The 27,293-nt window shown below is 43.0% G+C and overlaps 1 protein-coding gene across 1 annotated transcript; it reads left to right on the top strand.

Moving 5' to 3' along the window:
* Nucleotides 1-6,449: 6,449 nt before the first annotated feature.
* LOC126483948 (ejaculatory bulb-specific protein 3-like) lies at nt 6,450-11,766 on the top strand. The gene is made up of 2 exons (XM_050107236.1): nt 6,450-6,669; nt 11,342-11,766. The coding sequence occupies exons 1-2, from the start codon at nt 6,474-6,476 to the stop codon at nt 11,530-11,532; spliced, it is 387 nt and encodes a 128-aa protein (XP_049963193.1). The 5' UTR covers nt 6,450-6,473; the 3' UTR covers nt 11,533-11,766.
* The last annotated feature ends 15,527 nt before the right edge of the window (nt 11,767-27,293 follow it).

Consider the following 27,293-nt stretch of genomic DNA (forward strand, 5'->3'; position numbering starts at 1 on the left):
GAAAAATTTTGTCTTCATAGCCAGCAGTTCTGGTGAGCAGAGATGAGACTCTTGGGAGCCAATTATGGAAACACTGCAGGAGCGTCTTCATTGCCCCTGCAGTGTGCGGCCGAGAATTGGCATGAAGAAGAACTGCTCGACAGTTGTGTTATGTGGGCTGCATGACACAGGCGAAATCTCTAACCAGGCCCTCATATTTGGCGGGAGACGCTATTCCCTACGCATCTTTACGTGCTCACTGTTCACTCAAAACTGAAAAGAGCGACGCGACACAATCGACGGGCATACTAGAGACACTGCCCAACACATCTCTGCAAAGCTTTACCGGATATTCCCAGTGGTTTCCATGGCGCGACCGATCGGAACTTACTTTCTGAACGACTCTCTAATTTACCGCCTCACCTTCCCAAACGGCCGACATGACATTAGCAGCAGCAGTGCGCAACTTTCTTATCTTTTTTTCGGAGGAGCTTTGCAGATAGCATTTTGACGGTTTTAGGAAGAAAACACGCCCTGCATCTCCGCAACCTGCTCTTGGAACTTGGGGTCACCTTTGATGCCAGGCTAGCTGCTGGTCATGAATACGTGCCACTGGGTATTAGTCAGTGGCGTCACGGAGACACCACTGCAGCGGCCGTTTTGGCGGGATTTCGTTTGTACGAACAGAAAGAGCTTCATTATCGGATTTCTGTGTTTGGCATTTTCCACTATTGGTGGGCAGGCCTGGTTCGGAGGGAAAAGACAGCGGGGCGTTAGAATCCGCCAAAATTAAGAGACTTTTCGGAGAGTCACAGATGAGCACACATCTAGCCTTCTTACGGGGACACGGAGCTGTACGCATCTTGTGCATGTCAGCCACGTACGTGGAAGGCGAAGATCAGCGCATTTCAGAACACGAGCAAGGAGCAGAGCTGCAGCAGCAGCAAAGTGCACTTGTCTTCATTTGAAAGCCGTCCGCACATGGGCAGCATTTACCGAGGGGTTCGTCAATAAACACGTTGAGCATATGCAGCAGCACGAACATCGTAGGGTATTCTTCGTCCACACTTGCAGAATTCTGTATGAGTACCTATCTCAGATTCAGCCTCGATGTGTGAGCTTCGCAGTTAGTCACCAGGTTTACAGTCAAGCTGTATGATTGCTTTTCTGATCGACTTTAACGTCAACAGAGTCCTCTCGTCCAGTCAAGTAACACTGCTAGTCAGTTAAAGTCACTAATTAGAATTTCGAGAATTTGTTTTGTAAACCATTTCACATTTTTTCATGATTTACGCACGTGATTGATGTTTTTGTGACTAAACGAATGTGTTCAAACGAATTATTCTTTCTGTCAGAGACCTTCGCTTCACTTTAATATTCTGTGTATAAATCCACACTTTAGGATCTACAGGTAGCGTTACCCAATTGAGTTCTGCATATTAAATTCATAACGTAGATCTTGAAGGCGTGCTCTGCTCACAGTTAGTTTTCTGGGTTGGAGTAACTCCCCAGACGCGGGACTTTTGCAACGTTATGTGCCAGCCCACACCTCTGGTCGGAGACTGTCAGCAGCCAGACTAGGGATTTACAGTCCTATTCGTAGGCTGTCTTTAACAGCGCAACAGAGTGGTGTAGAGTCTGGGAAGCATGGACTACTAACAATAGCATTACGTTGTATCACCTCTGAATCCTGGTTCTGCACAATCCAAGGTGACCAATGTTGGTGAATCTGCTGGCGACCTGAGGAAAAATCTCATTCTCTCAATTTTTTTAAAGAAGCACAGCGTTGTTACTCCTGGCGACTTCACCCCAATGCCAGTACCTAGTATAACAATGGCCAGTGCGACAGCAGTGGCTCAGCTTGCCTCAGGATACGACGGCTTTATCACATCTTCCCCCTCAATGGATGCATCCAGGCCAGAGGAGGTGCAATGTCGTACTGATAAGTGGGCTCAACTTTGTAAATTTGGCTGAAATAATATCGCTTACACTCGCAACATGTGAAGTTTCGATTCCTCATCCCCTTATGGGAGCTTCATCTTTTCGTCAGGCAGTATAAATTCATTAGTACCTACGTTTAGAACAGTCCTATATAAATGCGAAATGTGGACAGTGGCGAAGACAGGAACCCTTTTTATTATTGTATTAAAGGAGACAGTTGAATATAAGGAGTAGCAAATGAAGAACACAACGAAATGAAGATAAAGTATGACGTTGCACGTACACCCTAAGGTGAAAAACGCTGCACCACGAAGGAATTATTCGAATGCGATGGAAATCGGTAGATTTCACGTACGCGTACTGACAAATAAATGATTAAATTTCAGAAAAATTGTATGATTTATTCAAGTGAAAGACCTTCGCAAACTGAGCAAGTCAATAACGCACTGGTCCATCTCTGGCCTTATACAAGCAGCTACTCGGCTTGTCATGAGTGACAGAGTTGTGGGGCGTCCTCCTGAGGCATAGAAATTCTAATTGGCGTCTTAGATCGTCAAAATCCTTAGCTAGTTGGAGGTCCCTACCCATAATGATATAAACGTTCTCTGCTGGGGGAGATCCGCCTGCCCCATTGGCCAAGGTAGGGTTTGGCAGGTACAAAGATAAGTGCGCGAAACTCTCGCCGTGTGCGGGCGCCCATTGTCTTTGCTGAAATGCAAGACCAGGATGACTTGCCACGAAGAGCAGCAAAACGGGACAGAGAGTATCGTCGATGTACTGCTATGCAGTAGGGGTGTCGCGGATGGCAACCAAAAGTGCCCTGCTACGAAATGAAATGGCACCTCAGACCACCACTCCTGGTGTTTGGCCGCATGGCGGGCGATAGCCACTTTTTATCCCAACGCTGTCTGTGGCGCCCCGAGATACTTCTGGTGATCGGGGCTCAGTTCGAAGCAGGACTCGTCACTGAAGACAATTCTACTCCAGTCAATGAGATTCCAGGCACCGATGGCCAGCGAAGACGTGTCTGGGGAAGCCCTGGCCAGCAGTGAAATACCAAGCTGTCAGCTGTCACACAGCCCGACAACCAGGAGAGGATGCCATTTCATTTCATAGAAAGCCCCTTTGAATGGCATCCTCGGCACCCTTTCAGCACAGTGGTACGTCGACGATATTCTACGCCCCGCTTTGTTGCTCTTCACGACAAGCCATCCTGCGCATATGTTTCAGCAAAATAATGTCCGCTGGAGACGGCGAGAGTTTCTAACGCTAGTCTTCGTGCTTGTCGAACCCTACCTTGTCTAGAAAGGTCGGCAGATCTCTCCCCAATCGGGAACGTTTGAAATACTATGGGCAGCGTCTTCCAAACAACTCGGATTTTGACGATTCTACACACCAGTTGGACAAATGACAAAGTTTGGCACAATATCCCCTAAGATGACATCCAATATCTCTATTACTCAATGCCAAGCCGAATAACTGCTTACATAAGGGTCAGAGGTGGACTTAATACGTGGTGCTCTTTCTCTTGAATAAATGATCCATTTCTTCTGAAATTGTGATCATTTGTTTGTCTGCTTTCTACTTTTTTTTCCTTGAGTATATTTGGAGTGTATTATAACACGAGTCAAGAACAGTTTTATGGTGAAAGGCCTGTGTCAACAGAAATGATCCAAAACTCTAGGAAATACATCACATTCGTAAAGCAGGTATGAAATAGAGAGTCCTACACCAGGTTAAAATTTTGAGTCAAAGAACGGTCCTTGGATAGCATGGTTTGTACCACGCTAAATACCTAGGTATTACAGTTACGAACAACTTAAATTGAAAGGAACACATAGAAAACGTTGGGGGGAAGGCTAACCAAAGACTGCGTTTTATTTACAGGACACTTAGAAAATGTAACAGACCTACTAAGGAGACTGCCTATACTACGCTTGTCCGCCCTCTTTTAGAATACTGCTGCGCGGTGTGAGATTCTTACCAGGTAGTACTGACGGAGTATATCGAAAAAGTTCAAAGAAAGGCAGCACGTTTTGTACTATCGCGAAATGTGGGAGAGAGTGTGACAGAAATGATACAGGATGTGGGCTGGAAATCATTAAAAGAAAGGCGATTTTCGTTGCGACGGAAGCTTCTCACGAAAATCCAATCATCAACTTTCTCCTCCGAATGAAAAAATATTTACTGGCACCGACCTACATGGGGAGTAACGATCACCACAACAAAATAAAGGAAATCAGAGCTCATACAAAAAGATATAGGTGTTCACTCTTTCCGCGCGCTATACGAGATTGGAATAATAGAGAATTGTGAAGGTGGTTCGAAGAACCCTCTGCCAGGCACTTGAATGTGATTTGCAGAGTATCCATGTAGATGTAGATGGAGACTGCCCACAAAAAGCAAGTACCCTTTGTAAGGTAGCAGAACCGTAACTTCAGCCTGTTGTATATAAAAAAGCATTTCTGTTGCATAGTTAAAGCGACACAAAAACATTAGATAACTAAATATTACAAGTACTAAATAAAAATGAAACTTTGAAACATTACTACATTTTTCCAGGGGCCACTGTATAAGTATAGAATAAAGGGGAATAAGCATTCACCATAAGGTGACAGTTATTATTGTCCAACTGTAAACTGGAGAGGCATGTCAACAGATAGGGTTCAATGGTTCAAATGGCTCTGAGCACTATGGGACTTAACTTCTGAGGTTATCAGTCCCCTAGCACTTAGAACTACTTAAACCTAACCAACCTAAGGACATCGCACACATCTATGCCCGAGGCAGGATTCGAACCTGCGACAGTAGCGCAGTACAGTTCCAGACTGTAGCGCCTAGAACCGCTCGACCACTCCGGCCGGCGACAAATAGGGCACGCTTATTTAGGACACGTAGGAGAACATTAAGTTGTTCATACAATGAAGGCTTTCACGATCGGATGTTTCAGCTGCCGAGAATTCTTCCGGGATGTATGGCCGTGGTCCTTGAAACTCTTCTATCCCTGACGTTTTGGACATCTTCCGAGGTGCTCCTGGTTGTCTGACTGACGAGTCGGTTGTCGAATAACGGCCTAAATACCGTGGAAAGTGGGGGTGGTCTGGATTTCACGTGATACCAGAGATAAACCTTGTCCAAAATATAATATAACTATCGATCATAGTACGTCGAAGATAAGAAGTTCCCATTCATTCTGTAGCGCCACTGTCCATATGTCGCTGAGTTTCATGGCTTCTTCTTTTCTGTTAAAATAATCCCCATGTTTATATTTTCCGATGGCTTCTCTATATAGCGGTGGATAATTTTTCGTCGTAGTACATAAAACTTCAGTTACCGAAAATTTCACTACGTGATTACCCGACTGAAGAGCATGTTCCACCATGGCTGACTTGTCTGTTTTCCCTAGTCGGCAAAGACTTTTATGTTCCTTCAACCGCGTATTCACACTTGTCTTTGTAGTTCCAATGCAGACCCTACCACATGTACACGGAATCTTGTATACACCATTTGCAGAACATGCTCTTCAGTCGGGTGATCACGTAGTGAAATTTTCGGAAACATGCTCTTCAGTCGGGTGATCAAGTAGTGAAATTTTCGGAATCTGAAGTTTTATGTACTATGACGAACTATTATCAAAAAAATGGTTCAAGTGGCTCTCAGCACTATGGGACTTAACATCTGAGGTCATCAGTCCCCTAGACTTAGAACTACTTAAACCTAACTAACCTAAGGACATCACACATATCCATGCCCGAGGCAGGATTCGAGCCTGCGACCGTCGCAGCAGCGCGGTTCCTAACTGAACTATTATCCACGGCTACATAGAGAAGCCATCGAAATATATAAACATGGGGATAATTTTAACAGAAAAGAAGAAGCCAACTCAGAGATATATGGATAGTGGCGCTACACAATCGATAGGAAGTTTTTATCTTTGACGTATTATGATCGCTGGTTAAAATATCTTTGACAAGGGTTATCTCTGGTATCACTTGAAATGCAGATCAGAGATATATGGACAGTGGCGCTACAGACGCGATAGGAAGTTTTTATCTTTGATGTATTATGACCGCTGGTTAAAATATCTTTGACAAGGGTTATCTCTGGTATCACGTGAAATCCAGACCACGCCCACTTTCCACGCTATTTAGGCCGCTCTTCGACGTCCGACTCGTCGATCGGCAAGACTCAGCACAGTCAGGAGCACCTCCGAAGGTGTCCAACGTAGCCTTGGACGAAATGTCAGGGATAAAAGAGTTCCATGGACCACGGCCATAGAACCCGGAAGAATACTCGTCTCTAAGTTGTTCAGCTTTTTGAACGAAGTACGGACGATCCCATAGCGTATAGGAAATTTCCAGGTTTGTTTCCTCCGATAGGAAGAAGCAGTTCGGTGTTGGCGACTGTGGGAAACGACGAGGAGCAGTGAACGTACGTTGCCTCCCTAGACAGGCTAGATGCGCGTGACGTGGTGGGGGTAAGTGTGTATATAAGGGCGGCGACCGGCAGCACGGGGACTCTCGCACGGCAGCCAGCAACCTCTCACTGCGGACATGAAGGCCAGCCTGGTGCTCGTCGCGGCGCTAGCCGTGGTCGCCGTCGCCGCCGCCGAGGAGAAGTACACCACCAAGTACGACAACGTCGACCTGGACGAGATCCTGGGCAACGAGCGCCTCTTCAACAAGTACGCGCAGTGCCTGCTGGAGGAGGGCGACTCCAACTGCACCGCTGACGGCAAGGAGCTCAAGAGTAAGTGTCGCACCGCGCGCGCCACTGCACGCTGTAATACAGGGTGTCCCAGGAGGAACAGTCAGTACTCAGGTACAAGACAGGCATGACCAATCGAAGCAAAAAAGTCTAGTAAACATGGGGTCCAAAATGCGTACCTTAGGAGGTATGAACACTTGTTCGGCCTCACTACTGTGGAACGCATCTCTTCTATCGAAAAAATGGTTCAAATGGCTCTGAGCACTATGGGACTCAACTGCTGAGGTCATTAGTCCCCTAGAACTTAGAATTAGTTAAACCTAACCTAAGGACATCACAAACATCCATGGCCGAGGCAGGTTTCGAACCTGCGACCGTAGCGGTCTTGCGGTTCGAGACTGCAGCGCCTTTAACCGCACGGCCACTTCGGCCGGCTTCTCTTCTATCGAACAAGTGCTCGTAGCTGTTAAGGTATGAATTTTGGAGCCCAAGTTTAGCAGAAAATTTTTTCTTGTTTTGGTCCGTACTACCTCCTCGCAAAATATGGAAACCAAAAAAACCTGCACTAGAAGAGATTTGTTTTATACTACCGACGATGAAGACTTAAGTGCCATAGCTCTTAATGTATGCATTTTAGAGTCAATGTTTACTAGAATTTTTTTGCTTCGAATGATCGTTCCTTCAGGCTGACCATTTTTCTTGGGACGCTCTGTATACTGGCATTCTCCATCCAGTGAAATTTCCAGTTATTGTTTACATTTCTCTTCTGATCCCCGAAAAAAAGCAGTCCGTCACCCACACATGTCCGTCATTGCTAGAGCGCTTTGTATTTACAGGATATATAAACGACACGAGAAATGTCATACTATCTACAGCATTCCCGATATAGTAATAATCGCTAAGATTGTGAAACTTTGAACCGAAAAGTGTCACTAAAGATTCGAAATACTGTTATAGCACATTTGTATGCTTTCTTTCACCAAAAGTCTAAATCATTGACTGAAAATGACAAGGGTTTTTGTCAAAACTTTGAGAATATTTGGCATCTACACCATCGCAACTCCTCACAGTCACCAAATCTCTTTCTGTTCACGGACCGTTCACGAGGTTACTCGTTACAGGTTGAAACAGTCAGCGAGAACCAATTTTACACGAAAGTGCAATTTTCATTTCTTTTGATTAGCAGTCATATTGAATTTCTTATTTGCACAGCTTTTCTAACGGTGAAGTGTGCAGTATAATGTCCAGAGGGACGTTGACAGCACAAATGATAAATCAGCCTGCAATAAACTCTGTTTTGTGGGTGTATGGAGGAGGGGGGGGGGAGCGAAGGGGGGGGGGGCATGTGTGGGATTATTATTTGAGGTTCATGTTGTAATAGTTTTGTTTTTAAGATTAACATATTGTTTTATAGTTATTTCATCAATTTTTTGGAATAAACATGATACATTCGAAATTCTTCATATATTTTATGTTAATGTGTTTCCTTTTAATATTTAATTTGCGTCTGATTTCAGTTCGACCTAAATATTTGCATCGCGCTCCGTTAATGTGGATGTATACTTTCAACATAGCTGTCGTAGACTACAGCTAGTTACTAGCCTCTTACTAAGGATGGACAGTTCATAAAACTTCTTCTCCGTCTCTACTGGCGCCGTTAGCGATGAAAAATTGAATCACTGTTAAGCAGTAAGCGCCTGGCTGCAGATGAATGCGCCTAAATCATTATTCTTTAGCCAAAGTTACTGCCTCTTCAGCCTTGCCGATTACTGTTAATAGAAGTTTCCAAGTTTCTAAAAATAATGACATTTCACAGGAATGTTTCCAAAACTTACTCGATTAATTTTTGTAACACCTGTCTTCAGCCTCACCATTGCCTTAAACATTTAACTTACGTTGGCAAATATAATACAGAAATAGATCTAACCCAATTTCTATTTAGTACCGCGTTATTTTCGTTATGGCACTCTACTCTGCGACACTGGATTCCAGAAGTCTTTCTCCCGTGTTCCAATGCACTACTCGAGGACGTACTCACCGCTACAGTGAAGTGTCACACATTGAATCGTATCCCTAATCAGAAAGTCTGATCTCGTTACAATTCCCTTCTACTGGCCCTTATGCAGTTGATTGATATCAGCTCTGCAATTATCGAAAGGTGTCACTTGCGAAAACTTTTAAATCAGCGATATACCAGAGGAATTTCCTTGCATTCACCGTAACAAAACTCTCGAATCCAATAGCGTCACATCAGGTCATCTTCAATTGGTTAATGAGCCATTTGCAAGTAACTGCTATGATAACTAGTTTTCAGACGAAACAAGTTCCTGTAACTTGTTTTCGCGTACCCTGATTTCAAGATACCTTTCTGAAATATTAATTGTATGTTGCAACCGCAAGAAAATAATCTCGTACCAGAATATTATAAACAACTCTATAAATCAAAATCTCAAAGCAGACTCTTCTCTTTTTTTCTTCCCTTACACGACATTAAGATATATCATATCGTCAACACGAAGGTCACTGCAAACAGAGCACAGTTGAATAAGAAAGCGAGAAGGAATTAGTAGCAGTCTTGCAGAAGCAACTGGTTGGTGAATTGCGGATCTATAAATCTAAACCATCGAAAATTTTCAGCAGGGTTGCGAAACAATTTTTCAGCCTCTCCTTCCCCCCATCCCCTCACTCTTCACCCCTCCCCCCCACCACATCTGACTTTACGCTCACAGCAGAGCGATTGCAGAGACGTTGTCATATGACCATTAACGTTCGAAAAGATCTCTTACTTCTGATGTTTTAAGACGTCGCACAGCTACTTCGCAAGATTCAGGTTCACTTAAGATTTGTAAAGAGATTTGCGAGAGATTTAAAAGAAGAAGTTCATCTCTAATGTTCCAGGTAAATGAATTCGGAGAGCTGTAATAGTACAGATACCTTCTCTGCATATTCAAAGACTTCGAGGAACGCGAAAAGTAGAACAGTTACTGAACGGAAGAAAAGCGACAGAAGCCAAGGAAAGAAATCTGAGCTTCAGGTCAGCAGAAAAGGCATCTGGCACGACAGCAAAGTTGCGTCTAATAGCGCTAGACCAGGGATCCCCAAACTATTTTGGACAAGTGACCCCTTTTCGAAAATGAAAGGTTACCTCAGACCCCCATTACCAAATTACCTACCTACTTTTAAGATCAACCCCCTTATTCATAATGGTCCGCTAACTTAAAACAGCTCCCACAGAGTGTTATTTTTCATTCTGACTTAGCTCAATAGAAGAAGACAGAGTGAGAATTAGCAATGCTTTAAGTTAGCAGACTATTATGAATAAGGGGGCCTATCTTTAGTTTTTTCCTATTGATACAAAATACCTAGGTACTATGGTACCAATTGGAAAACTTAGCACTTGGTCTAGTGAGTAAAGTTCACTTCATTTTCTCATCAAAATTAAATAAAATAAAAAACGTTCGCTCGAACTCATTATCTTACACAAACTTGTCCACACAGACTTGGCGAGTTTTTCATCTTGTACGAACTTGAGACTTTACCTTACTACAACAATGCTATTCTCTACACAAATATTAATTATTCTTAGTACACGTAACACAACATAATCAATACAGTACCTACCTATCTTGAAAGTTTTAAATAAGAACTTGTGTTAATTTAATAGGGGTCGATTTTTAGACCCCGTCGACCCACAAAATCAGTTTTCGTTTATGTCGACCCCTAGGAAACCGATATCGACCCCAAGGGGTCGATATGACCACTTTGGGAATCCCTGCGCTAGACGAATAATGATACAGAAAAAATCCAATTATGTTTGAGTATATCTACAAAGGTACTTCTGTTCAGTTATACAAACTGTCAGCTAATACCCGCTGCATTGGGAAACCCAATGAAAAGAAACAGATGTTGGTGTTTTAAATTATATAACCTTGTAACACCATACCATTTCTAATTACATTTATCAAAGTGTTTTCGTTGTATTCATACTGTCTGTCGCCCTCTAATGAGTACGTCGAATAGCCGGACACCGAACTATTGGAGAGAGTAAGATAGGAGATTACGTAGGGTTTAACGACAAGTTGACGATTAGAGATGGTGCACAAACAGAATTAGAATATGGATGAGAAAGAATCATCGCGATATTCGCCTAAACCTATTAATGGAAACCAGAGGAAATCTAACTCTTGGCTGGGTGGGTGGGGATTTTAACTTCACCCATTCCTAAGAACCGTCCAATGCCTTTACCACTGCACAGACTAGATCAGTGCGGAATTTTAGGACTGACAATAAATTCTAGATAAAAGATCTCAAAATTCCCCAGATGACATCCTACATAATCTCATGGTTAAGATAACAGTTTACAATAATTTAGGGGACAGTTTTATTTGTTGCTGTTAGTATTACGTAATTCAAAATTCTTAAGCCAGTGTAACAATGTATGTGCGATGTAAAATATGTGTAATTTCAATCTCTACTCAAGCAGCAACTGATACAGTCTATTAGGCACAAATCCATGTCTAGCTCGACTTTTAATGTTGACTGAAGGTAGCCATTCGTTCATTGTGGTAGTAAGAATTGAGATAGGTTATCGACGGCAAGAGCGTTAAGCTAACAGAATAATTTGTTTGAACTGGAAAGAAATAAATATTTTGTGGTTCTCTCCGATCAGCCAGACCGTCTATTCTCATAAAACATGCATTTCTGTTTATTCCAGAAGCCATCCCCGACGCACTGAGTAACGAGTGTGCCAAGTGCAACGAGAAGCAGAAGTCCGGCACGAAGAAAGTACTGAAGCACCTCATCAACCACAAGAAAGACACCTGGGAACAGCTGAAGGCCAAGTACGACCCCGAGGGAACGTACAGCAAGAAGTACGAGGAGCGCGAGAAGGAGCTCCATGAGTGAACGCTGTGTTCTAGTGTCTACGTAACACATCTGCTTCCAATGCATCTGGGGTTTCGTACCTGGATCCCTTCATTTCCGACGTAATCAAGAATATCATCAGCAGCTGGCAGCATGAATTTCACTTTTGTTGTAAACTGATTGTGACAAGACGTATGTATAAGATTTTTGAAATGTTACCTCGAAATATTGGCATCTGTATATTTGAGCATAATAAATTAATACAAATGAAGGCAAGATGTAAGTTTTGAATTTATACAGAAAATATTGCTAATTCCCGTATTCCGTAACCAGTATATTGCTTGGAGGTATTTAGTACTTTCACCTGTCAACCATTTCTTTGTTGATATACCATTCAATATTACGAGAGAGGTGAATTCATTCCTTACGCCAGAACCACAAAAAATATTCATAGTTGTCATAATGGAGAAAAAATGAATAAATATTTCTGACTCCCAAACATAAGGAATAAATCTACAGATATTATAAGAATGGAACTGTGTATGTGTGTGTGTGTGTGTGTGTGTGTGTGTGTGTTTTCCACATCTCGTCTTCCTAAACCACTGGAGCAGTTTCAACTAAACTTTCTACACAAGTACCTTACTCTCAGGCAACAATTGCTGTAGGGTAGAACCACCGACCTAACACAGTTCAGAAGATGTCTTAAATACGCGTTAAAAACTTCCGCATCATGCACAACGTTTAAATGTATTACTTCTGTTCTACTGACTGTATTGGCAATAAGTTTCGCAGACAGTGTCCAAATAAGCCGCTAAGTGCACATAAAAAAAGTGTATTATTGTATCACACATAGCTCAGGTGACATGAAGTCATAGACACCGAAAAGTGTGAAACACTGCCGTATTGTGCCTGGAGTTGAAACTGATTACTCCTTTTCTACTAATTCTGTTCTCAAAACATTTCCCGCTGAAAGTATCTCCTCAAGTACGTCATTGTACGACACATAATTCAAGAGATTGATGTCATAAACACCGAGATGCGTAAAAAATTGCCACATATTGTGTGAAGTCTTAATACGTTTATTCTTTACAGCTCGGCCACTCGTACAGTCGAGTCAAATTAAGGAAATTCCTGACACCTGGCATCGCTTTAGACAGCCTTCAACTGCGAAGCGAAAGCGTTTGTATGCGAAAACAGTAGCCTTCTATAGAGATATGAAGAGGCGTTTCCATAGAGACGCGTTGTAGATACGCGAAGCAGCTGGTCTCAGCGTAGAGAAACTGTCCGAGGTCATGTTTCTTAATTTGGATACTGTACTTATACAATTGTACGTTATGCTTATTTCTGTGTACGACTGTTCAGATGACTGAAAATGAACCACACACTGTAACAACACTATAGAGTTTGTAGCTTGCTTGGGTGCCTTATGATGTCGTTACATCAATGCGATAAAGTGCAACGAACAATAAAGAAATATTTATCATTGGTGCTGCTTGATAACAGAATTACTAACTTTCCAGACCGGCAGTTCAACAGTGTACATCTACGCCTGTATTCCTTGAATTACTGTTATGCTTGCGGCAGAGAATAGATTTATTGCAGTAAGGTAACGTTACCTTGTAATTAATGCACTAACACATTCTCAAACACTCCAACAGTTACGCCAATGTCACATTGGCCTTGCACTGTGGAATACTTAGCAGGCTGCTGGCAACGGAGCTATCTGGCACTCGCGGCAAAATATGTACGAGTATCACTCCAACATGTCAAATACTGTTCCTGCGAACTTCAGATGACATGCGACGGCTTACATATAATGTTCCTGTTGCTGAGAAAGCACTCAGTGACATAAGTTTTTATTTTAACTTGCATTTATGGAGTTTATCTGAGTTACACGAAAGGAACGAACCAGAAGAAGAAAATATGTATAGAAAGCAAGATGAGTAATAAAAATTGAGGATCAAGGAGGGCAAGTTTGTAGCCTATTAAGGAGATAGTGAGGTATTCTTCTTCTTTCTATTTATTTCTACGGTCTGTTTTCAGATTAATATGACGAATAATCAGCTCAAAATGGAAAACAATGTTAAACCTGTTGTTAAAGTACAGAATCAACAGGTAGTTGTGCTACATTTCGACGTAGAATAATGAAAAGACTTGAACAGCATATTCCGCACAAGGTATAACGTTATAGTTAACAAATGGTTCAAATGGCTCTGAGCACTATGGGACTCAACTGCTGAGGTCATTAGTCCCCTAGAGCTTAGAACTAGTTAAACCTAACTAACCTAAGGACATCACAAACATCCATGCCCGAGGCAGGATTCGAACCTGCGACCGTAGCGGTCTTGCGGTTCCAGACTGCAGCGCCTTTAACCGCACGGCCACTTCGGCCGGCTATAGTTAACAAAACAAAGAAGCAAAATAATACATGGAAACAATGGCTTGTTTAGCGTACAGACTTATGACAACAGAGTTGCAAAACCAGTAAAAGATTTCTCCCTGCTAGAAAGCAGACATAAATATGATTGAAGCAGAGATGTCAAAAGTGACGTACTACAATGCGAAAAACCATTCTTCAACACAATAACTCTGTTGGTTCCAAAATAGTGACATGAAAGTGAGGAAGAATTGCCTGTAAGCGTACCTCCGTATTGACTGGAAGCGCACTGTGGAGCATAACAAAGCTAGAGAAAAAGAAACTTGATGCGTTCATTACAGGAAAAGTTAGAAAGGTAACAGGTCAAGTAGTCACGTCGGTACCAGTGTCGGTACCAATGACGTGTGTCAGTTTGGTTCAGAAGAGATTCTCTCTGGATTTGAGCGGCTGACAGAAGTGGTAAAGGCTGCCAGTCTTGCTTGCGAGATGAAAGCAGAGCTCACCATTTGCAGCATAGTCGACAAGACCGATTGCGGACCTATGGTGCAGAGCCGAGTGGAGAGTGGGTCAGAATCAGGGGCTCAGACGGTTCTGTGACCTTGTAGGCTGCAGATTCTTCGACTTGCGCCCTAGGATTCTGCTGCATAGATCAGGCGTCCACTACACGCAGGAGGCGGCTACACGGGTAGCAGGGGCTGTGTGGTATGGACTGGGTGCTTTCTTCACGTTAGAGGGTCTCGGGGAAATACAAAAAGAACTTCAGTCTCAAAGGGTGCAGGAAGAACGTAGATCGATATAACAGTTGTAAATTGTCGTGGCAGAGTTGGAAAAGTACCAGAGCTCCAAGCGCTAATAGAAAGCATCGATGCTCAAATCTTCATAGCTGGTTAAAGCCCGAGATAAGTTCAGCCGAAAATTTTGCGAAGATCCTAACGGTGTTCCGAAAGAATAGGCTAAACACAGTTGGCGATGGCGTGTTTGTTGCTGTTAGATATAGTTTATCTTGTAGCGAAATTGAAGCAGACAGTTCCTGTAACTTACTGTGGGCAGAGATCATTCTTTGAAACCGGAATAAAATAATAATTGGATCCTTTTACCGATCTCCCAATTCAGATGATACAATTGCTGAAAAGTTCAAAGAAAACTTGAGTTTGATTTCAAACACGTACAACTCATGCGATTACAGTTGGTGGTGACCTTAATTCACCCTCGATATTTTGGCGAAAATACATGTTCAATTCAGGAGGTACGCATAAACACCATCCGAAGTTGCGCTAAACGTATTATCTAAAATTTATTTCGAGCAGTTAGTTCATGAACCCACGTGAATAGTAAATGGTTGTGAAAATACACTTAACCTCTTACCAACAAATAATCCTGAGTTAGTAACTAACAACGAATGCATAGATTAGTGAACACAGGTTGTCGTAGCCAGACTGAATATTCTAACCCCAAAATCCTCCAAAAATAAACGAAAAATATATCTATTCAAAAAAGCAGATAAAAAGTCACTTGACGCCTTCGTGAGAGACAATCTCCACTCATTCCAAATTAACAATATAAGTGTATACCAGATGTGGCCTGAATTCATAGAAATAGTCTCGGCAGAAATTGAGAGATACATACCAAAAAAATAACAAACGACGGAGCTGATCCTCCTTGGCACACAAAACTGTTGCAGAAACATGGAAACAAACATGCCAAAATTAAACAGACGCAAAATCCCCAAGACTGACAATCCTTTACAGAAGCTCGAAATTTAGGGCGGACTTCAATGCGAGATACTTAATAATAGTTTCTACAACGAAACTATATCTCGAAACCTGGCAGAAATTCCAAAGAGACTCTGGTCGTATGTAAAATATGCCAGCGGCAAGACATAGTAAATGCCTTCTCTGCGCGATGGCAGTGGCAATGCTAACGACGACAGTGGTGCGAAAGCAATGTTACTAAACACAGCCTTTCGAAATTCCTTCACCAAAAAATACTGTAAATACTGTAGAACTCTAATCAAGAACAACTGCCAACATAAGTAACTTAGAAGTAGATATCCTTGGAGTAGTGGAGCAGCTTAAATCACATAATAAAAGCAAATCTTCTGGTGCAGACTGTATAGCAACTAAATTCCTTTCAGAGTATGCTGACGCATAGGTCCATACTTAGCAATCATATTCAACCGTTCACTCTACGAAAGATCCGTACCGATAGTCTGGAAAGCTGCATATGTCACACCAATATTCAAGAAAGGTAGTAGGAGTAACCCACTAAATTACATGCCCATGTGATTGGCGTCGATATGCAGCAGGATTTTGGAACATATATTGTGTTAGAACATTATGAATTATCTTGAGGAGAACGGTCTATTGACACACAGTCAACACGGATTTAGAAAACGTCGTTCTTGTGAAACACAAGTAGCTCTTTACACACGAAGTGTTGAGTGATATTGACAAGGGATTTCAAATTGATTTCGTATTTCTGGATTTCCAGGAGGCTTTTGACACGTTACCACACAAGCGGCTTGTAATGAAATTGTATGATTGTGGAATATCGTCTTAGTTATGTAACAGGATTGATGATTTGCTGTCAGAGAGGCCATAGTTCGTAGTACCTGACGGCAAATCATCGAGTAAAACGGAAGCGATATCTGGCGTTCCGCAAGGAAGTGTTAAAGGCTCTGTGCTGTTCCTTATCTATATAAACAATTTAGGAAACAATCTGAGCAGTCGTCTTTGGTTTTTTTGCAGATGATGCTGTCATTTATTGTCAACTAAACTCGTCAGAAGATCAAAACAGATTGCAAAACGATTTAGAAAAGAGATTTGAATAGTGTGAAAATTCGCAATTGACCCCAAATAATGAAAAGTGTGAGGTCATCCACATGAGTGCTAAAAGGAATCCGTTAAACTTCGGTTACACGATAAATCAGTCTAATCTAAATACCTATGAACTACAATTACGATCAATTTAAATTGGAAAGAACACATAGAATATGTTGTGTGGGAGGCTAACCAAAGACTGCGTTTCATTGGCAGAATACTTACAAAATTTAAGTGATAGTCTTCCTACACTACGCTTGTCCGTCCTCTTTTGGAGTACTGCTGCACGGTGTGGGATCCTTACCAGAGAGGATTAATAGAGTACATCGAGAACTTTCAATGAAGAGCAGCAGATTTTGTATTATCGCGAAATAGGGAGAGAGAGTCACAGACATGATACAGGGCATCATTAAAACAAAACATTAAAACAAAGGCGTTTTTCATTGCGGCGGAATCTTCTCACGAATTTTCAATCACCAACTCCTCCTCCGAATGCGAAAATATTTTATTGAGGCCGACCTACATAGAGAGAAACGCTCATCATAATAAAATAAGGGAAATCAGAGCTCGCACTGAAAGATATAGATGTTTGTTTTTTCTGCGCGCTATTCGAGAACAGAGTAACAGAAGTATTGCAAATGTGGTTCGATGACCCTTCTGCCAGGCACTTAAGTGTGCTGTGCAGAGGTTCAAAATGGCTCTGAGCACTATGACACTTAACATCTGAGATCATCAGTCCCCTAGAACTTAGAACTACTTAAACCTAACTAACCTAAGGACATCACACACATCCATGCCTGAGTCAGGATTCGAACCTGCGACCGTAGCGGTCGCGCGTTCCTAGAACCGCTCGGCCACAGCAGGCGGCGCCGTGCAGAGGATTCGTGTAGATATAGATGTAGACATGCAGGTATGTTGCAAAAAATAGCGTAGTTAAATGAAACAGTTGAGGTGTCTGTTCTGACTTCCAAGAATATGTAGAAGTAGATGGGAAAAACTGTAGAGGTGGCAAAGAAGATAAGAACAGTGTGAGTCGTGCGTGGCTCGTGTTCGTGCCATCTCTTTTTTAACACCCTGCTTTACCGTACTGCCACCTCTTTACGTTAATTTTCAATTAGTGGTGTCACTGAGTTGCTGCCTTGCCTGCACGTGAGCGGCAGCATCATCGCTTATCGATATAGGCCCTACCGTATTTTCTTTGCTGGACTGCTATTACTTCCTGGTCGCCGTGTGTCGTTCAACGAGTTGGAACGCGCCAACAGTGCAGTTCGGACAGGGCAATGAAGTCAGCTGGAACGCGCCAGCAGTGGAGTTCGGACCTGGCAGTCGGACAGTTGGGACACGACAGAAGTTCGGTCGGGTTGGAGCGGCAGTGGGGTTCGGATAGCCGTGACTCGCCCGACCGTTGCCGGCACACGTGGCTAGGAACGGTCATGGTTGATCACTGGTTGGTCGTCTTACCGGACGACGTGTATTGCTCGCCGATCGCTTATGGGTTGGCGGTGTGTGTCTCCACTCGTGGTTCGTCCTGGTGATTGCACAGTCAGTGCATTTAGCATTGGCCGCGTTCTTCGTCCAAGTGTTTGTGAAATTGTGTGTAGCCTGTGATGGTCACTGCACAGTTATTTTAGTGCTGTCTCCGTGCTGATGTGTAGCACCAGTGGGGCATGCAGCACCAGGGAAGCGCGGGTAGCCATCTCTCGCCGATGATTGCCAACACACATGATTTGAGTGAGGACGGCTTTGGTCGATCATCGGTCGGTCGTCTAGGCAGACAACGTATATTTGGCCGGCGATCACTTATGGGCTGGCTGTGTGTACCAACTCGTGATTCGTCCTTGTGTTGCTCAGTCACTGCCGTTAGGATTTCCTAGTTCTTCGTACAAGTGTTCGTGAAACTGTGTGTAGTTTATGTGGTTTGACTGACAAGTTATTTGAAGTTTGTCTGTGTACTGGCTCTGAATTGGTCGGTTGGCGTGGAGTAGGAGGAAGGACAGGACAGCCATCACTCACCCTACGATTGCCGACACACACGTTTGAGTGGCAACGACCTTGTTTGGCCGTTTGGTCGGTCACCTGATTAGACGACGTGTATTTGGGTCGTCCACCGCTTATGGGTTGTCTGTGACCCGTTCTGGTTGTTATTCCAGTCTCCGCTGTTGGCATCGTTTGAGTTTTGGTGCAAGTGTGGACCATTGGTCTGTTGACTGTCCATCGGTTGGGTTCCCAGCGGACTGAAAATGTTTGGGCCCACTGTCTGTCTCACCTAAGCGAGCGTTAGTGTTCGAATTCCAGGCCGACCCTCTAACATCTGAGCACCCTTGGTTGTATTGCCCTATTTTTTTAAAATTTGTTCTTGTTGTTTGTACTTGTTTGGCTTCTAGCCGAGTTTTTTAAAATTGGAATTGTTTTGTTCTTAAGGCCTTCAGCCTAGTTTAAAGTACTGTTTCACGTAAGCCCTTTGGCATTTTAAAATATTTTTAATATTGTTGAATTTTTTTAAGTCTTGGACCTTCAGCCGATTTTGGGTTTGAGTTGTTGTGCTTAAAGACCTTCGGTCTAGTTTAATGTACTGTTTCACGTAAGCCATTTGGCATTTTAAAACTTTTAATTTTGTTGAATTTTAAGTCTCGGGCCTTCAGCCAACTTTGAGGTTGAGTTCTTTTGCTCTTTAGGCCTTCAGCCTAAATTAAAGAACTGTTTCACGTAAGGCCTTTGGTATTTAAAAAAAATAATGTTCTGGAGTTTTAAGCGTTAAGCCTTCAGCCGATTTGAATTTAATTTGTTTACTTCACCATAACTAAAGAACTGTTTTAAGATAAGGCTTGCCTGTTAAAGTTCTGATTATGCTTGCGTTTTAAGTTATTGGCCTTCAGCCGTTTTTAAATTAAAGTGGCCTTCAGCTGGTAATTAATTCCCAGGGATTAAAGCTGTGTGTTTTAAAAAATGGGATCTTGTAATTTTCGATCAAATAATAAAGTTGTATGTTCGAGTGTTGGCCCCTTTCCACAATTTATACTATCAGTCCTGTCCCGAGGGATTAGCAGGGCGTCTCACAGTGTTTGGTACGCACGTATAAAAAATCAGTGTACAATACGAAATGGTAAATGGTCGCTTCACGTGAGGCGAAAGACTGACCTAAAAAAGCGATTACCCTCTTCCAGAAAATAAGTTTCAGTATTCCAGAACAGTGAATTCGTAAGTAGCATTTTTCTTACATACATAGTAAAACCTACATATACAATAGGATTTGGGATCAATAACTCTTCTGAAAATACTTTTTCTACAAAGCTAGTGGAATTATATGATAGTACTAATTTACGCTTTGAAATAATCTCAACTAATGCACCTCCTATAAAGACGATAAGAGTAAGGAGAAAACCTCCTGGGATCACCTCAAACACTTCATGAATGCCAGAAATGCAGCACACAGGAAATACAATGACACCCGAGTAAGTCAACGGGGGGAACGGATCCGTCGTCTTCCAGGAGAACAGCTCTTTGACACCTGTACTGTCAAATAATACTTCTTTTATCTTTGTCGCAGTTAGTCCTCGTGCAAAGAGAGTTGACAGAAAGGAAACCATATTTTGCTACAGTTATAAACTTCTTTTCCACGTTCATCTACGCTGTAACCTATCACGGTATTATGTATTCTATTTATATTAGAGTATGAAGCAAATTGAAATAAATATTTGTAGAAAAAATCCCACGTGAAGGCCTGTGACTCAACGTATTGCTAGAAGAGAGCCATTAGCCAGTATTCCCATTGCGTTCTGCTCGCAGGCTCCTCTGTCCCGACGAGTGGAGCTGGAAACCAGCCTGGCAGGTTAAGAGCCAGCCAGACCTGGTCACTCTGCTAACAACAAAAAAGCAGAGCGCTAGTAGCCACAGCAGGCGGCCTTGGGCAGGCGCCACTCGATACCGGGTTCACTTCTCGCTTCCAGCAAACATTCGCTGTTACACCTGCCTCTGCTCCAACCGTAGCCCGAGAGCATCTACAAATATCCACTCATGATATCCGAGAAGTAGTCATAAGATTTTAAATACCACTCCTAAAATAAATCAACCGAGCCAGTTGGTTCGGTGGTTAGCACACTAGGCTCACATTCGGGAGAACGACGGTTCAAATCCGCGTTCGCTCATCCAGATTTAGGTTTCCAGTGATGTCCCGAAATCGCTCTAGGCAAATGCCTGGATGGTTACCTTGAAAGGGTCCAGTCGATTTCCTTCCTCATCCTTGCAACATTCCAAGCTTGTGCTTTGTCTCTAATGACCCCGAAGTAGACGGGACGTTAAAACACTAACTCCCTTTATTTTTAAAAAAATTCAAATTGCTACATTGAAACCATACTCACTCTTAAATGTGACACAGTTTCCCCAACGTTGGACGATTTGGGGGAGACCTAAGTTCTAGAATCGCATTTTGGCTGTTCGAGAAACTTTTCACCTGGAACGTCACGCCGTCGTCTTTCTGGAAATAGGAATTTGGGGGAGGGGGAGGGGGCCAGTCGTCAGACTATGGCCAGAATCTAAGTGTTGTGCGGTCCGCTGTTCTGAACATCATTTTACACTGAAGAGCCAGAGAAACTGCTACACCTGCCTAATATCATGTAGGGCCCCCGCGAGCACGCAGAAGTGCCGCAACACGACGTGGCATGGACTCGACTAATGCCTGAAGCAGTGCCGAACGGATCTGACACCGTGAATACTGCTGGGCTGTCCATAAATCCGTAAGGCAGCGAGGGCGTGGAGATCTCTTCTGAACAGCACGTTGCAAGCCATTCCAGATATACTCAATAACGTTCATGTCTGGGGAGTTCGGTGGCCAGCGGATGTGTTTAATCTCAGAAGAGTGTTCCTCGAGCCACTCTGCAGCAATTTTGGACGTATGGGGCTTCGCATTGTCCTGCTGGAACTGCCCAAGTCCGTTGGAATGCACAATGGACGTTAATGGATGCAGGTGATTACACAGGATGCTTACGTGCATGTCACCTGTCAGAGTCGTATCGGAACGTATCAGGGGTCCCACAGCAATGCAACTGCATACGCCCCACACCATTAGAGAGCCTCCACCAGCTTGAACAGTCCCCTGCTGACATCCAGAATCCATGGATTCATGAGGTTGTTCCCATACCCATACACGTGCATCCACTCGATACAATTTGAAACTAGACTCGTCCGACCAGGCAACATGTTTCCAATCATCAACAGTCCAATGTCGGTGCTGACGGGCCCAGGCGAGGTGTAACGCCTTGTGCCATGCAGTCTTTAAGGTACTCGAGTGGGTCTTCGGCTCCGAAAGCCCATATCGATAATGTTTCGTTGAATGATTCGCACGCTGACACTTTTTGATGGCCCAGCATTGATATATGTAGCAACTTGAGGAAGCGTTGCACTTCTGTCACAGTGAACGATTCTCTTCATTCGTCGTTGTCCCGTTCTTGCAGTATCTTTTTCTGGCTGCAGCGATGTCGAGCATTTGATGTTTTACCGGATTCCTGATGTGCACCATACACTCGTGAAACGGTCCTATGGAAAATCCCCACTTCATCGGTACCTCGGAGATGCTGTGTCTCATCGTTCGTGCGCTGCCTGTAACAACATGTTCAAGCTCACTTAAATTTTGATATCCTGCCATTGTAGCAGCAGCTAACAACTGCGCCAGACACTTGTTGTCTTATAAAGGCGTTGCCGACCGCAGCGTCATATTCTACCTGTTTGCATATCTCTGTATTTGAATACACACGCGAGTACCACTATTTTTGGCGCTTCAGTGTATAAAAATATGATTCTATCATCTAACAACAGAATCCAAAAACGTCAATTGACATTAAGACCTTCTCAAGGGTACATTTCTCTTGCTCACGAGGAGAACACTGCAAGCGCCGTAACCCGATTTCCCAGAATATTCGGTCAGTGGAAGAGGAGTCAAAATAAGCCAATACGTGTCTCGACTGTTTCAGAGAAAACGGCGGTCGAAGTTTTCGATGTAACTCAGATGCCTTTTAGCGCGCGACAATCTTAGTCAAAATGCTGGCGCAGTACGTAACGTTGATGTTTCACTTTTTGAACCCCGTGTTCGAGACCCGATTAATTTTTTATTTATTTTATTTTATTGATTTAATTGTTTATTTTTCATTTATCTACGCATGTCTGTAGAAGGTTACTACACCAATGTTTCTTACCAACTTATGGGATACAAAAGCGTTATATTAATTGTAAAATTACAACAGGTTTTCACAATATAGTATCAAACATTTACTACATAACGTACGTGTATATGGTATTTTCAGCGGTTACTATCCTTTTAAATTCTCGTATTTTCATTCATGTATCAAATTTTATTTTAATTCTTACATTTTATTATTTGTTTATTCTTCATGGAGACTTGGTGCAATCTCATGGGTGATACCGATCGTAGGAACATTCGAAACATGGAAACTCCGAAAACTACTAGCAATGCACAAGGGCAGGTTTGCTCAAGTGACGTTTCTTCGTATGAATCCTATTCGGCAAAGAAAAGCTGTTTAACATTGCTGAAGATTTCACTCGTTGATAATAATTTCGCAGCAAACAACACATTATGGATTACTTTTCTTGAAAACTAGTGGTTACAGTTCATTATAAATCAAGGTACATTACAAGAATTTCACCGGAAACAATTGCAAATAAATCTCATTATTTTACCGTTTTTATTTATTTGTTTTAATTCATTCACCAGGCATATTAGTAGGCGCCTATCTGCATCGTTATTCCATATATTGGATAACATTAGTGTAGTAATATTTTTCGGAAAAGAGTAGATAAATTTAAAAAAATAAAAATAATAATGTATATAGACAGAAGCAGCAAGTGAAAATTTTTACAAAGGCCGGGAATCGGACCTAGGTCTCCCTCGTACTATAAAGGTGAGTTAGCCGCTAAACAATCTTGGAAAAGCAGTTCACAGAACTCTGCGGATTACCCCTCCCTCCTCGCTCCAAATTCTCACTGTCGTCCCAGTCTACTTTAAATTTCCCCTTACACATGGTCAGAATTTCTGAGGCTCTCCACGTTCTGGAATATCACCTAAGCATCGAACGTAAATGGGATACACGGTTTCGAACGCGGGGCACAGAAGTGTGAAGCTGCGATGTTAGCCAGTGCGACACACTTTCCGCTGAACAAATTACCCGCTTAAAAGCAGGTAAAGTACCTCGGAAACTTTGACTGTCGTTTTCTAAGATACTTGGGAATATCTACGGATAAGCCGAGACACGTGCTCGCTCATTTTGACTCCTACTGGGCAAATTTTCTGGGAAATCGGATTATGGCACTTGCCGTGTTCTCCTCGTCAGAAACAAACAGTGACATTAATATTTTAAGCTGTGCTTCATTTTAATTGAAATTGAAGAACTCCGCCTTGAGCTAAGGAAAGTTTGCCCCTTCGTCAAGTCTCTTCCCGAGCACGGGGTCCCGGGTTCGATTCCAGGCGGGATAAGGGATTTTCACCTGCCACGAAATGACTGAGTGTTTTTATTGACCTGATCATTTCATCATCATTCATTGAAGTGGCGAGTCTGGATTGAGCAAAGGTTGGGAATTTGTATGGGTGCTGATAACCGCGCAGTTGAGTGCCCCACAAACCAAACATCATCATCATCTTCATCTTCGTTAGGAGCAGAGTGGTATGTAGCGCGGTCTCTGAGGGATTAATAAAAATTGGAGGGGTATTATTTTATTGTTTGCCTCACTTGTTAGAATTCCGATAACTCATTAGCGTTCGCCAACCAGCGCTGATCAGTGGCAAAAGTATAAATGTCAAACGGAAGTAACATGGATTCGTGAATGGGCATTAAAGAGACGGTCATCTTCAAATGTGGTACATATTTGTAACAAGTAATATGAAATCAAATTAAGCCTGTTGTAAAGCAGTGCAATGAGTGAACGAAAAATGTCATTCAAAACATTTAGTAGACATTTTTAACGCGTCTCATTATGCAGTTACTTTTAATATTTAGTATAATATACTAATTTATATACGTTATCAATTAATATTCAGATCGGTAGGGGAATGTGTGGTAAGTGGTCGGGACGGGAAAAGTGGCCACCGCATATTTTTGGCCCTGTCGAGAACTGGTCCGATTATTTCTAATATACTTTTCCTATTTAACACGTTATAACACTGAAACTAATTACCGAACGAGTATCAAACTTGGTAGCTTTAATCTCAAGAGTATGGGCTGCATGATTTCCATGTGACACACAGCCACCGTCCAGTTCCAACTATGGCCAACAGGTATCGTGATCAGTCTCCTAGTCTCACATACCTGACCACTCGCTGTACACTTTTCGACGTGTCAACATGAGCCTGAACAAGAGGAGCAGGTCATTATTGGTGAAACTCTATTATCAAAACAACAGTAACGCTGCAGCTGCACTTCGAGAATATCGCCGGCTGAAAGGATTACTGAATGGTCCTCTTTCTCCACCTCCTTTAGGGGCCGACGTCCGGATGCGCCACAGGTGGCAGATGAAATCGCTGTTACTATAGCAGACAACGCTGCGCGCAATTCCCGACCGCCAGGCAGTGCGCCTACTGTATCACGACAGTTGAACATCCCGTGGTGTACTGTACGGAAGGTGATTCGCACCATTCTCGAATGATATCCATCCAAGATCCTTATCGTACAGCAGCTTGCTCCACAGAACGCAGAACGACGTGTTGACTTGGCTCTCCACTTTCTCGGAAGGATGGAAGTTGATGAGGGCTGGCCCTGGACCATCCTATGGACAGAAAGAGCTCATTTTTCTCTGACGGGTGAGGTGAACACACAGAATTGCCGAGTGTGGGGATCTTCACCTCCAGTCACTGCACATGAAGTTCCTCTGTATGGTGAACGTTTCACCGTATGGCGTGGCTTCACGGCTACGTTCATCATTGGCCCATTCTTTTTTGAACAGGTTGGCGCTCAAGAACCAAAGACGTGCAGATCGACTGGCCAGCATTACTGCGATATGCTTCGCCAGCATGTCATACCCGCCCTACAGGAGATAGACGCATTGAACTCAACATTTTTCATGCAAGATGGAACCCCACCGCACATTGCTCGTGTTGTGTTCACCTGATTCTCCGAAACACATTTGGAAACTATCGAATTATCAGCCGATCGTTTTCAAATGCATGGCTGGCACGATCACCTGATCTCACTCCCTGTGATTTCTGGTTTGGGGGGGGGGGGGGGGGGGGAGGGGGGGCGGCTATCTAGAACATTCACACATGTGTTTATAAGCGCAGTATATCAACAGAGGTAGCCAGCATACCTAAGGAGCATACTTCGTTCTGCTGTGCAAGAATGCAATTCTGCGCCATATTGAGTCCCATTTGTAGCATTAATGATACCGGTATGTAATGGTATGATGTACCGCAGCAGCATTAAAAGTGTTTCAATTGAATTGGTTCTGTATTATTTCTCTTCCTCATGTCCTTTAGATGGTACTCGTTTGGTAATCGTACGGTAATTAGTTTCCGTGTTATAACGTGTTTATAGGGAATGTTTAATTATAACCATCCGGTACTTCGCCATTGTTGTTCCGTTCTTTTTAGTAAAAGATTTTTGTTTTTGCGTCGTCTGATGTAAGATAAATCATTTGAACGAGGCGTTCTCAAATGAAAAGCTACGAAACATCGTAGCAACCAAAGCAGCTGAAATTTGCATATGCCGCTTTGGGATAACAATAACATGTGAGACATCTAGGGACGCAAAGCATGCGCCGTCACCTCACCCCAAAATATTCAGAGCTGTATCATCAGCAGCCAAGGCGATGCTTACCGTATTTACGATATCCGAAGTCCGATATTCATCGAATTCCTCGAGCATGGAAAAACTATTAAGTGTCTTGGGTTGTGAGACACTCCGTAGCTTACGGAAGTCCATCCAGGGCAAACGGCCTGGCCTGCTGACGGAAGGAGCGATTCTGCTCCACGGTAACGCGCGTCCACACCTCTTAGAGGTCACACAAAGTGTAGCGGCCAAGTTCAAGTGTGAGCAGGTTGAGCATTCGCCCTACAGCCCGGAGATGTTGCCCCGCTACTTCCATGTGGTTCGTCCGCTGAAACATCATCTCAAAGACAAGAGCTTCAGCTCTGACGTCGAAGTGAAGCACACATTGGAGGACTGGCTCCTGTCACAGACACAGGAATTCTGGAACAGATAATCCTTCAGCTCGTGAAACAGTGGGATGTTGTGCTCGAGTCTCTGGTGATTACTTTTGAATAAAGACTTCAATTATACCCACAATGTTGTATCATACCCTTTCTTCTGAACACCCTTTATATCTTTATTGTCACTTCTATGCACAGTCAATATTTTGAACATGGCTGCAATGCAGAAACGGTTACAGAGTAGCAGGAATAAAGGACAGCTTTTACTGAGTGAACTGCTAATGTGAAGTTGTCTGTCCTTCTGAAGAAGACGGGTTTAGAACCGTCGAAACCGTGGTCAAAGTTATAAAAAAACCATCATTTTTTTGCACCTGGTTGGCTGTTCTTTATTCCTGCTGTCAATGCAGGATATTAATGTTTTACGGTATCGGTGTTTAAACAAGGTCCTTTGATGTACAGA

Source organism: Schistocerca serialis, chromosome 6 (assembly GCF_023864345.2).
Source record: "Schistocerca serialis cubense isolate TAMUIC-IGC-003099 chromosome 6, iqSchSeri2.2, whole genome shotgun sequence".
Lineage (NCBI taxonomy): Eukaryota > Metazoa > Arthropoda > Insecta > Orthoptera > Acrididae > Schistocerca > Schistocerca serialis.